General features: G+C 43.2%; 1 protein-coding gene across 2 annotated transcripts in view; it reads left to right on the forward strand.

Moving 5' to 3' along the window:
- FAM168A (family with sequence similarity 168 member A) overlaps positions 1-13,371 on the forward strand; it is a 207,043-nt gene that overhangs the window by 179,557 nt on the left and 14,115 nt on the right. Inside the window, exons 3-4 of one of the 2 annotated variants that reach the window (XM_082626561.1) lie at positions 5,428-5,508; positions 9,772-9,798. In XM_082626561.1, the coding sequence (XP_082482687.1) occupies positions 5,428-5,508; positions 9,772-9,798 (108 nt within the window). The remainder of the gene's footprint in view (positions 1-5,427; positions 5,509-9,771; positions 9,799-13,371) is intronic. The other variant, XM_082626562.1, reaches the window with a different exon arrangement.

Below are 13,371 nucleotides of genomic sequence, written 5' to 3' on the forward strand. Positions count from 1 at the left end.
TGTCCACTCACCTGTTTTTCTCCCTCATTACTTGGTGACACTCTCAAAGCCAGGGACCCTCTTGGATTTGTTTCTTTTGTCTTTAAACCTTTCATAGCTCCAGAATACAATGCCCTGGGTAATCTCTTTATTGAGTACCTATTCTCTGCAGTTATCTGTGCTAGGCACTAGAGATGCCAGCATCATCAACAGAGGCAGCAGGATGAGTAATATCAGTTGGGGACAAGGAAACAAAATAAACAAAACAAACCCAGAAAAGTTGTAGGAAGGAAGCCCAGCTTTCATATGATGCCCTTTTTGGACAGGGGAAGTTGATGGTCGGGAAGGGATACTCTCTACTGGCCACACAGACTATTCATCACCACCCTGTGTTTGAGAAGCTTGGATGCTTGCTGTCCAGGCTGAGGGGAAGAGGAGGTGGTTGTGCGCTCAGGGAGTAGAAAATAGGAACTGATCAAGAGCTCTTGTGTACAGGCAAATGAGACATAGCTATGCCTTCAAGAAGCTTACAGATTGGGGAAAGGGGGGAGGACAGGAAATGTAAACAAACCATGGAAGTACACTCTGATAAGGTCTGTCATTGGGGACGCATGTGTCTTCAAATTTGTTCTGTTCTACAGGGTAGAAGGTACAGATAGAGTTTGGTGAAGTATGAGAAGTCCCTTTCAGACAATCAGAGCAGTTTCACGGTGGAGGGGGCTGCCAAGTCTCAGGGAAGGACAGAGTTTATTATGGTCAGTAGAGGCATAAGAGCTGGGATGAATGATGCGCGAGTGTGTTGCAGGGTAGCCCTAGCCTCAAATGGCCTTGAAGGTGCTTCTAACCTCTGCAATCTGTGACCCTAATCCCTTCCTTTTTCTCAGCCTAAGGATGTCACCTAGAAAATGAAGAGGGCTCTTTCTAATGCTGCCATTCTTTGATACCTGCCAAATTCAAGTGAATGAAAAATAAGTCTACTTAGAAACACTGAAGGAAGATCCTGTAATTGCCCCTAAAGTAAAAGACATCTGAAATGACATAATAGGGGTATGATTACCCTTGGCTGTACAATCTCTCACATGAAGCTGAATACAGATTTCAACCATGAGACCAGGTCACTTCACTTCCCAGATTAAACCCTTGACTTTCTCCTTGAGAAGTGGCAGACCTCCATATTGCTAATTAAGTGACAACAAGTTGGCTGCCTTGGTTCTGAAATCAGAAAATGATTGGGAGTAAAGAGAGATGAATTTTCTTTGGAATTGGAAAGGATTTAGGGAGAGGTATATTAACAAAGATACATTATTAAAGCTCAATATTTATAAATCCCAAAGAAGCTTTTAGGGGTTTAGGGATTTAATCTTTGACTTTTAAAATCAGCTTTCCATTGTCAGTCAAAATACCAGTGAGCATTTAAAAACTGCAGGGAGCAGTGAGACAGGCACTTACACACTGCTAGTGTGAATACAAATTCATAGTCTTTCTAGAAAACAGAGTGGCAAAGTATGTGAAAACTCTTAGCATGTCACTTCTCATCATTTCTGCTGCTACTTCCCTGATCTGAGCCCCATCATCTATTGCAAGGAGTTTGCAGTAGCCTCCTAACTGGTCTCTCTGCTTCTCTACTCTTCCCCCATTATAGTCTGTTTTCCACACAGCAATCAGAGTGACTCTTTTCAAACATAAGTCAGACCATGTTATTATTTTGCTCCAGACCCCATCATGGCTTCTCATTTCACTCAGAGTAAAAGTTGAAGTCCTTACAGTAGCCTGAAGGCCCTACATGAACTGACCAGCCTTTTATCTCTCTGACTCCTCTACTACTACTTTCCCCCTCGCTTGTTCCACTTCAGCTACACTGGCCTCTTTGCTATTCCTCAGACATGTCCCATATCATATACTCCCAACTTAGGGCCTTTGAACTGACTGTTTCCTTCCTGTGAAATGCTCTTCCTTCAGCCATCTTGCTTGGTTAACTCTATTTCCTTCAAGTCTGTGTGGAAACCTTACTTTCTCAGTGTGTCTTATACTGGTTACCCTATTTAATAGTGCAGTCCCAACACCGTGGCACGTCTGATGCCCTTTACCCTGCCCTTTTTCTCTTTTCCATAGCACTTAAGACTGTTTTTTTAATATTTACTATTTATCCACTGCCTTCTCCAACCCTCTTAAAATGTAAGCTCCACAAGGGCAGGGATCACAGTGTCTGGCACAGAGTAGATACTGAAATATTTGCTGAATGAATGGGCTTTAAAAATAGCACTATCGGGCTTCCCTGGTGGCGCAGTGGTTGAGAGTCCGCCTGCCGATGCAGGGGACACGGGTTCGTGCCCCGGTCCGGGAGGATCCCACATGCCGCGGGGCAGCTGGGCCACAGAGCCATGGCCGCTGAGCCTGCGCGTCCGGAGCCTGTGCTCCACAATGGGAGAGGCCACAACAGTGAGAGGCCCGCGTACTGCAAAAAAAAAATAAAATAAATTAAATAAATAAATAAATAAATAAAAATAAAAATAAAAATAGCACTATCTTTTGACCTAGAAAGCTCACTTCTAGAACTCATTCCTGAAAAAATAATTAGAAATGCAGCCAAAGATTTATTTGGGTTGTTCTCATACCTTTATTTATAATAATGAAAATTTGCAAACAAAGTAAACCTATAAAAATAGAGTTATGGTTAAATAATTTGATATATCTACATAATGGAATATTATCAAGATATTAAAAAGTGTCTTGAAGAGAATTACGTGGGAAAATGCTTATAATGTTAAAGTGAAAAAATAGAATTTAAAACAACATTTACCCTTATCTCACACCATATACAAAAATGAATTAATGATGGGAATTCCCTGGCAGTCCAGTGGTTAGAACTCCATGCTTTCACTGCCGAGGGCCCGGGTTCAGTCCCTGGTCGGGGAACTAAGATCCCCACAAGCCGTGGGGAAAAAGGATCAATGATATAAATATAAGTGTCAAGCCTTAAAACTCTTAGAAGAAAATATAGGGTAAATCTTCATGACCTTGGATTTAGCAAGTGTATTCTTAGATATGACACCAAAAACATGAGCAACAAAGGAAAAATAGATAAATTGGATTTCATCAAAATTAAATCTGGTAAAGTTTTTTTGTTTTCTTAGTTTTTAATGGAGTATAGTTGATTTACAATGTTGTTAGTTTCTGCTGAACAGCAAAGTGAATCAGTTATACATATACATATATCCACTCATTTTTAGATTCTTCTTCCATATAGTTCATTACAGAGAACTGACCTATGCTATACAGTAGGTCCTTATTAGTTATCTATTTTATATATAGTAGTGTTGTATATGTCAATCCCAATTTCCCAATTTATCCCCCTCCCCCAACTTCCCCCCCCAGTAACCATAAGTTTGTTTTCTACATCTGTGACTCTATTTCTGTTTTGTAAATAAGTTCATTTGTACCTTTTTTTTTAGATTCCACATATAAGCGATATCATATATTTGTCTGTCTGGCTTACTTCACTCAGTATGACAAATCTGATAAAGGTTTAATATCCAGAATATATTTAAAAAGTCCTACAATTCAACAACAAAACAACCCAACTTTTTAAGTGGGCAAATGTTTTGAATAGACATTTCTCCAAACAAATGTACAAATGACCAATAAGCACATGAAAAGATGTTCAGCATCATTAATCATTAGGGAAATGCGCATCAAAACCACAAAGAGATACCGATTCACACCTGCTAGGACGGCTATAATTTTTTTAAAAATAGAAAATAACACATGTTGGTGAGGATGTGTAAAAATTGGAACCCTTGTGCATTGCTGGTGGGAGTGTAAAATGGTATAGCCACTGTGAAAAACAATTTGGTGGTTCCTCAAAAAGCTAAAGATAAAATTACCATATAACCCAGCAATTCTGCTCCTCAGTATATACCCCCAAAAATTGAAAACAGGGACTCAAACTGATACTTGTATATCAGTGTTCACAGCAGCATTATTCACAATATCCAAAAGGTGGAAACAACCCAAGTGTCTATCAACAGGTGAATGAATAAACAAAATGTGATATATATATATATATATATATACAGTGGAATATTACTCAGCCATAAAAAGGAATGAAGTTCTGATACATGCTAAAACATGAATGAACTCTGAAAAAATTATGCTAAGAAGCCAGGCACAAAAGGATAAATAGTGTTTGATTCCATGTGTTAGAATACATAAAATATCTAGAATAGGCAAATTCATAGAGACAGAAAGTAGATTAGAAGTTAATCATGAAGAACCTAGGGGCAGGACAGGAATAAAGACGCAGACGTAGAGAATGGACTTGAGGATATGGGGAGGGGGAAGGGTAAACTGGGACAAAATGAGAGAGTGGCATGGACATATATACACTACCAAATGTAAAACAGATAGCTAGTGGGAAGCAGCCACATAGCACAGGGAGATCAGCTCCGTGCTTTTTGACCACCTAGAGGGGTGGGATAGGGAGGGTGGGAGGGAGGGAGATGCAAGAGGGAAGAGATATGGGAACATATGTATATGTATAACTGATTCACTTTGTTATCAAGCAGAAACTAACACACCATTGTAAAGCAATTATACTCCAATAAAGATGTTAAAAAAAAAAAAGAAGTTAAGATGGGTTATGGGAAGAGGGAATGGAGTGCTATTGCTTAATGGGTACAGAGTTCTGTTTGGGGTGGTTAAAAACTTTTAGAAATACATAGTGGGGATTGTTGCACAACATTGTGAATGTAATTAGTGCCACTGAATTGTACACTTAAATTGTTAAAATCACAAATTTTATCTTATATATATTTTGTCACAATTAAAAAAAGTTTTTTAAATCCCTATATATAATATGCAGTGGTGGACTGGATCAGGCTTGTGTGGGCTCTCTAGAGCCAATTGTGAGCTTCTCAGCTACTTATTCAGTGATGTTGGTAGCTTGCAATTGGCCATGGTTGGGAGTGCTTACACCGTGGAACTTAGCAAATGCTACAAGTAGGGCTCCACCCCAGTCCCCTTGAGCCAGTCGTTAAATATTTACTAGCTCACCACTGAATATATGTGTATAAAAATGCATGGAAAACTATCTGGAGACATAGATGCCAAACTGCTATTATCTCTGGGGAGGAGAGTAGTATTATGGCAGGAATGTGAAAGTAAACTTACACTCTCTACCATATATACTTCCAAAGTGTTTCAGGGTTTTTTACAGTGAGCATATAGACATATATTTCTTGTACTTCTTTTTAAAAACAGACAGAAAAATGTGTATATGTTGGGACTGTGGTATTGGTGATTTTTCTTGAGAGGCTAAAACCAGTCACATATACTACCTGAAATGGCCCATGAAGAGGCTGAAGGCCAAGCTTGGGACTTGGATTCCATTTCCTCAGAAATCTGCTTTCTTCTTGCCCAACTAAATGGAACTTTTTTGTCTCTTCATAGGTTACCCTACAGCCTATCCAGCTGCAGCCCCTGCCTACAATCCCAGCCTGTACCCCACCAATAGCCCCAGTTATGCTCCAGGTAAGGAGAAAGTGAAGACAGCAGTGGTGAGTGGGGTGGGAGTGAGGCTCTATTTGGGAAAAAAAAGCCCAAAACACTAGCTGGCCTTTCCATGTCCTTAATTGCTCTGGGCTCAGCCTGTCCATGCTTGATTGTCCAGGGAGTCCCCTCTGGGAACTGGGGCAGTTCAGCCTCCGGGAATAGAATTTCTTCCATTCTCCTTGGGACTTAAAGTTGGCCCATCTCTCTTCTGCTGGAATATCTGAGACCTGTATCCTCCTCACAGAACCTTTTCTGCTCTCCCAGTATCCACACCCAGTTTTTGCTCGGTTTCCCCTGAAGCTGCCGTTGACACACACACACACACACACACACACACACACACACACACACACCCTCACCCTCGGTTTCCCCTGAGGCTGCCATTGACACACACACACACACACACACACACACACATCCTCGGTTTCCCCTGAGGCTGCCATTGACACACACACACACACATACATCCTCGGTTTCCCCTGAGGCTGCCATTGACACACACACACGCACACACACACACACACACATCCTCGGTTTCCCCTGAGGCTGCCATTGACACACACACCCTCGGTTTCCCCTGAGGCTGCCGTTGACACACACACACACACACACACACACACACATCCTCAGTTTCCCCTGAGGCTGCCATTGACACATATACACACACACACACCACCCACCCACCCACCCACCCCTTCCTGGACATGGATTTGGAAGAGAGTGAGAGACTTGCCACATTTTCAAGCTGCAGCGAGGAACTTGTTTTTCAAAAATGATAAAGGCCCAACACTCCTTGGGTAGAGGTTGAAATAGATTTGAAAGTATCGAAGTTTGTTTCAGTTTGGGAGCAATGCAGAGGTTTTACCACCATCTTGACCCCCACGCTCAAAAAAAAACAAGCCACTCTCAGCTGGTGCTTTAATACTCAAGGAGCAGGAGAAAGAGTGTGGGCTCTGTAGTTAGTAAGTCCTGGGTTTGAATCCTGATTACTCAACTCACTAGTTGTGAGTCCTTAGACAAGTTACCTCACCTCTCTGAGAAATGTGCTACACCTACCTCGTGGTTATAGATGGTTTTATGTAAGTTCCTCTTCATTTACTCAACAAGTATTTATTTGCTGAATGTCCTCCACACTAGAATAGAAAAAAGGAAGGATGCTGTCTTTGCCTGAAGTAGCTTGCAGTCCATTTGGAAGCTGACGTGTGAACAAATTCATGGCTGTACGGTGTGATGAATATTGTAAAAGGAATATGTACAAGAGGAGAGGAAGTGGAGGAGGGAACAACCTCTGCCTGGGGTTGAGGGTGTAGGGGAGGCTTCACAGAGGACCTAGCAGTGGAGACTTGAGGGAGAAGTAAGAGGCATTCTTTTTTGTTTGTTTGGTTGTTTTTTTGTTGTTGCTGTTAAGAGGCATTCTTTTAAACATGCAAAGGAAGAGTTGGGCATTCTAGGCAGAGTAGAGCCTGGGCAAAGACATGGAGGTGTGAGGAATGACACTGAAGAACCTTGAAGTAGTGAGAATGGTTGAAGCATAGGCTCTAGGGTGGCGGCGTAATAGATGAATCTGGACTACAGATGTGCGAGGGCCAGATTTGGAAACGCCTTGAATGTCATAATACCCTCATTTTCTTGTTTAGTAATTTTTTTTAATACCATTTGTTTTATTTGGCAGTTGTGACTTTTTAAAATAATTTATTTATATCTTATTTATTTTGGGCTGCTTTGGGTCCTCGTTGCTGCGCGGGCTTTCTCTAGTTGTGGCGAGTGGGGGCTACTCTTTGTTGCTGTGCACGTGCTTCTCATTGCGGTGGCTTCTCTAGTTGTGGAGCACAAGCTGTAGGTGCGCAGGCTACAGTAGTTGTGGCACGTGGGCTCAGTAGTTGTGGCTCGCGGGCTCTAGAGCGCAGGCTCAGTAGTTGTGGTGCATGGCTTAGTTGCTCCACGGCATGTGGGATCTTCCTGGACCAGGTATCGAACCCGTGTCCCCTGCATTGGCAGGTGGATTCTTAACCACTGTGCCAACAGGGAAGTCCCTGCATGCTTTTTTTTAAATTTATTTACTTATTTATTTATTTTTGGCTGCATTGGGTCTTTTTTTTATTTATTTAATTTATTTTAATTTTTGGCTATGTTGGGTCTTCGTTGCTGTGCGCGGGCTTTCTCTAGTTGAAGTGAGTGGGGGCTACTCTTCATTGCGGTGTGCGGGCTTCCCATTGCGGTGGCTTCTCTTGTTGCAGAGCATGGGCTCTAGGCGTGCGGGCTTTAGTGGTTGTTTCTCATGGCCTCTAGAGCGCAGGCTCAGTAGTTGTGGCTCACGGGCTTAGTTGCTCCACAGCATGTGGGATCTTCCCGGACCAGGGCTTGAACCCGTGTCCCCTTCATTGGCAGGAGGATTCTTAACCACTGCGCCACCAGGGAAGCCCCCCGCATGCATTCTTAACCACAGTGTTATAGTTGCAGTCGGCTAGAGAAAAATTGAGGTGTTAGACTAGAGCAGTCAGATTAGCGAGGAAAGGGAGAACAGACAGGAAGAGCCTGAGATTGTGGGGGTGCGGGGAAGGGAGAGATTGGAAAGCTCCTGGCATGTGTAAAGTACTGATTAAGTTTTAATTTTAAAGCACACAAAATATCAACCCACGTCTAACTTGATTTTCCCCAATTTTACTTTTGAAAAGTCACCATATTTCTAAGCTGTGACTAAACCAACCCAGACTATTTTCTCATACAGTCCACTAGACAGGGTGGTATTAGCACATTGTGTCAAAAGCCCCAAACTGGGAGTTGGAAGACCGGAGTTATAGCACTGACTCTGCTACTGATTTTGGTGTGACTTTGGGCAGATCCTTTTCCCTTTGGAGTTACACATACACACAACTGGTCTGTGTCATATGTTGGGAGGCTGGCCTCTGCTTTTACCAGGTCTCCTGACTGCAGTGGAGGAGCTGACTCAAGGTCAGAGAGGACAGTGTACGTACTCTCAGCTTCCTCCCAGAGCTGGCCGTTTGTGATGCTGAGAGATGCTTGCGGGATAGAAGCCTGCAAAGGAGCCAGGCTCTCAGGTTTAAATTCCTCTCAACTTTTTCAAGAAGACCAAGAAGTTGCTTCAGAAAGAGCTATTTTTAGCAGCTCTGAATACCCAAAGATGTCCTCTATCCAGGATGCAGGGAAATATTTCACTCCTTCATTGGTTCTGAAAGCAATGTGGGTACTTGAAGCTTTCTTCCAAGCTCTTAATGACTTCAGGGATCTTACTTAAGAACTCTTTGGCCCCGCAGGAGGCAGAGCCAGTAGAGACTTGTTTTCAAAATCTGGAGACCAAAGGATGGGTCATATTAATGGTAATCTGACTTGAAAATGAAGGGAAAGGATGAACAGGATAACTAATATAGATAAAACTGAAATACCTCCTCACAAAAAAAATCTGTTTATCAGTCATTGTCATCTGTTGTCTCACTTGATTCCATAGCAGCACTGTAAAGTACAATTACTCCCATTTTGCATATGATGAACCTGGGGAAGGGGAGGGAAAAGGAATTTGAGTTTTCTGAACACCTGCCGTGTTCCAGACACTATGCAAGTCTTGTCACAAATGTTAATTTTTTTTCCGTAATCTTGTGAGTTAGAGCTTCTTGCCTTCAGTTTTGCTCAGAGAGGTTAAATAACATGTCCAAAGTTGCACAGCTAAAAAGCAGTGGAGCTCAGATTCAAAGCCAAGCTGTCTGCCCACAGTCTGTGCCCCTTGTACAGCACCACGCTCTCCCAGAGGTCTCAGGGAATTAAGTGCCTCTGCATTGGTCCTGGCCCTCTAGGACTTTAAACAGAGCTCTTCAGAGGCCAAAGATGATGATTTTGTCCCTGAACCTTTACCTCCTCTGGCACATAAAGCCTCTGTCATGTGTGAAGTCCCTTTGCAATGCTTGGGAGACTTGAAATTTATTCTTAGCATGGACAAGCAAAGAGCAGGAACTTGGACTTACACACTTCCAGGCAGCTTCTGGGTCAGCTGCCTGGAGGATGTCATGGCATCCAAGGACGTACCCTTCCTCAATGAATGGGCTTTCCTGGATGGCAAGTCTGTCACCCTCTCCAGGGTAGAGGTACTTTGCACCCTCTGCGTTCACTGTTCCTTGCGTAGCCTGGGGGAAACTGCTTTTTTAAGACAAAGTTTGTTTTTGTAACTGCAATATGTCCTACTTGCACAGATTCTTAGTGGTAATTTCAACTAACATTTCTATCCAACAGAGTTTCAGTTCCTGCATTCAGCTTATGGTAGGAGAGCTATTTTTCCTCATCTGTATTATGGCCTATGAATGTGTTATCTCGTAACAACAGTAGATCCCCTCTCCTTCCCTCCCCAGATCCCATCCCCTAGGCTTGGGCTCCCCCAGGTGGCTCAGCAGCAGTTCCTGAAGCATGCAGGAACATGTCTGATGGTGCAAAATCATGGGTTGGAGACACACGTGAACCGTCCCCTAGGGCAGCAGTGAAGGATCATGGCACTAAAAGGCGTCTCTCCCCTTCCTCACCTCTGGGGTCCCATCTGACCTAGGTCGGAAACCTTTACCCTCACATGGCTGCTGAATTCAAACAAACAAGTGAACAAAAATTCCTGGGTCTCTATGGCTCCTCTGTTGGCTTTATGGCAACCCCTGCGGAGGAGTACCTGGATTATGCCTGTAAGAATGCAAAACACCAGTCTGCCCCACGATCAGATTTTCCATCTCCATTGGCAGTCTCACATGTTTGAAGACCTGGTTAACTTTAGATACAATCTATTCCCTTAGCCCAGATCTTGAGCTCTGGCTCATTTTGGGGGCATTTTCCTGGATGGTGAGAGGTGAGGGTCAAGTGTGCTAATAAGCCAGGGACCAGAACTGGATTCTCTGGGCAGTGTGGACTCCAGGCCCAAGGCACCACGGGAACTTCTGGGCACCTGTGAGGGTCCCAGCAGTGTAACTTGACTAGGTCCTTTTTTGTCATAGACAGGAAGGGACCATAGGAGGGACTTGCTGCTTTCACCACCCTCACCTGGGCTGCTCAGGACAATGTTTTCGTAAAGTCTCTGCACACTTTCTCAACTTTTAACCTTGAATTATTTGGATGTTGAAAATTGAATTTGTGTGTGGCACATCTTTTAGGAGATGAGCTGTGAAAATCTCTTCTTGCTACTGCTGTGGGCTGCGTGATCTTGGGCAATTTGCTAATGTCTCCAGGCCATAGATAAAGTGTTTTATTCCAGATGATCTCTGAGGTCCCTTTAAATGCTAACAGGTTGCCCTCTTATAATCTTATTCTTTCAGTTTTGCTAGTCACAGACCTGTTTCTCTTATTGTTTATGAGGAGTCGTGTTTGTTTGCCTCAGGATATATGAACTTGAACAGAAGACTCCATATAAAGTGAGAGAAGCTCTCCTGCCTCCTCACCCCTCCTGTTATAGCATCTGAAACAGAAATACTAAAGTGTATGTATGGAGCTCTTCTCTTCACAAAATGTTCTGTCCCAGACCCTAAGCTGGTCCTTTGAAGATACAAAGTTCAGTAAGACAGGGTTCCTGTTTTCAAGGAGCTCAAAGTTTAGCAGAGGAGATGGACAATCTAGCAAGTACAGGGGCTTCTAAGAATCACAGGAACTGGGATAGTGAACCAAGTGGGATACATGAGGGGGCTGTGATCAAGAAGTGGGGAAAAGAAGGACTTCATAGTAGAGGTGAGTCTTCAGCTCCTGGTTGATGGATTAATAAATGTCTACTAGGTGGCATTTGGGGAAGGACATGCCAGGAAGAGTGAGCAGTGTGAGCAAAAATACAGAGAAGTGATGCTTCTTGGCATAGTCTGGGAATGGGGAACAGTTTGTGTGGCTGTCCTGTAGGGTTTGAGAGTGAGAATGGTGAGTCTAGAGAGATCATAGGACTAGATCACGAGGGGCCTCGAGTGCCACACAAGGAGTTAGGTAACGGAGAATCATGGAATGGTTTTAAGAAAGAAGTTTTTGTGATTAGGTTTAGGTCTTAGAAATATCACTCTGACTGCAGCTTGGAGATTGGAGTTGGCAGGTTTAAAAACAAACAGAACAGTGAGGAAGCAGTTGCAATAATTCAGGTAAGAGGTGATGAGAGCTTCCATTGGAGCTGTCCACACCTGTGGGGATGGAAGAGTAGACAGACACCAGAAGTAGAAACTGTAAGACTGGCTGACACTTGATTTTTGATCCTCACAATCAATACTATGAAGCAATTAAGGAGTGGTTATTATTGCCAGTTTATGAGACAACAGACCTGAAGTTTTGAAAGGTATAGTGACTTGCCCAAGGTCCCACAGCTAATAAGTGGCACAGCCCAGGCTAGAACTCAGATTTCCTGACTTACTACATTGTTCAGGATGATGGTCCCTTGCTGCCTCTCCTCCTTGTAAGTGTGCTTAACAGATTGTTCAAGTGTCAGAGGGCGTGAGGGCCCCGTGTCCAGGGATGTGAACAACCCAGCACTTGGACGTGGGCCGCATGCTGTGACTGGGCCATGGCCCTTCACTGCCATGGGTTCTCTCTCTCTCTTTTTTTAAATTGAGGAATAGTACATATATAGTACTACATAAAGTGCAAAAGTACATAGTCTCAAACGTACACCTCAATAATATTTGACATATATACACTTGTATTTATTCAAAATATAGACCATTTCTAGGAGTTGGGTACCTTTCATGGCACCCAAGAACAGGCATACCTGTCAGAGCAGCGTCCTCTATTACCATGCCTCTAAAAGCTTCAGTTGGATTGTCTTCATCCCACAGCTGAGCTCTGAATCACTACCAGCAGCAGAATGGGTTTCTTTAGAATTGTATATGGATGTATAGCTAACTAATGAGGAAGTCAAGTCGACAGCTGTTATTTGTTGTTTCCAGTCTTCATATTTATCCAGTTATTTAAATTATTATGTATTCATATATACAGAAAAATATAGAAAATATTAGTATTTGTTTTCTTTATAATGAAACCAGAAGAAATACCCACTTCCTCAGGAACATGTATAGGTTAGTTCACTTGCTCAGTTGGGAAACACATAATCAAAGGCACAGTTGCACTTGCTTCTTTCCTGGTTAATCTGGAACATTGTTTTACTGTGTGTAATGCTGTCTTGTTCACTCTCTGGTTGGCGTGTGGCTGTGTTGCATCCCCAGCTAGACCATAAATACCTGGTGTGCGGTGCCCATGACCCACGTCATGTGTTCTGTCCACCGTGGCGCTCCCCTCAGTGCTGAGTGCAGTGTAGGCCTCAGTCACTCTTTGGTTAATTTTGATTTACTTACTTTAGTTGTCACACAGTCCTTTAGGCTAATGTCAGACTTTTGGCTTATGATTAAAATTATGGTAAAGATGCACCACTTGGGTTAAAAACTGGACCAGAACAGGTCCTCCAAATTCTCAGCAGCCAAATTTAGGCCTCCTGCCCCCTGGTGGATTCCTGTGGGGTCTTGAGGGTCTGGGCTTGCTCTATCTGACTTCTCAGAGCTACATGTTTCACTTTTTAGGGAGTTGTTTTAGGTGGCCAGGGCTTTCCAGCCACGTGGAGTGGCAGATTCTAAATCTGGAACCATCTTAATAAGATTTTTCAACACTAATTGGGTCCTTTATTAATTCCCACCACTCCACCCATCCCTGCCCCCCAGGAAAAGAAACCCATGATAATTGTTTAAATTGACTGCCCTCCTCCTGTGTTGTCTGCAGAGTCATGTTGTAATGTCCAGCAAAGGCCCTGGACTCTGCATTGGAATTCTGCTGGATCTCCATTTTCTTCTATCAGAATTCTCCTTTTAGTGTCACTTCCCTGCCCATGATTTCCTTCTCATT

Source organism: Mesoplodon mirus (assembly GCF_964341445.2).
Source record: "Mesoplodon mirus genome assembly, chromosome: 7".
In the NCBI taxonomy this organism is placed as follows: domain Eukaryota; kingdom Metazoa; phylum Chordata; class Mammalia; order Artiodactyla; family Ziphiidae; genus Mesoplodon; species Mesoplodon mirus.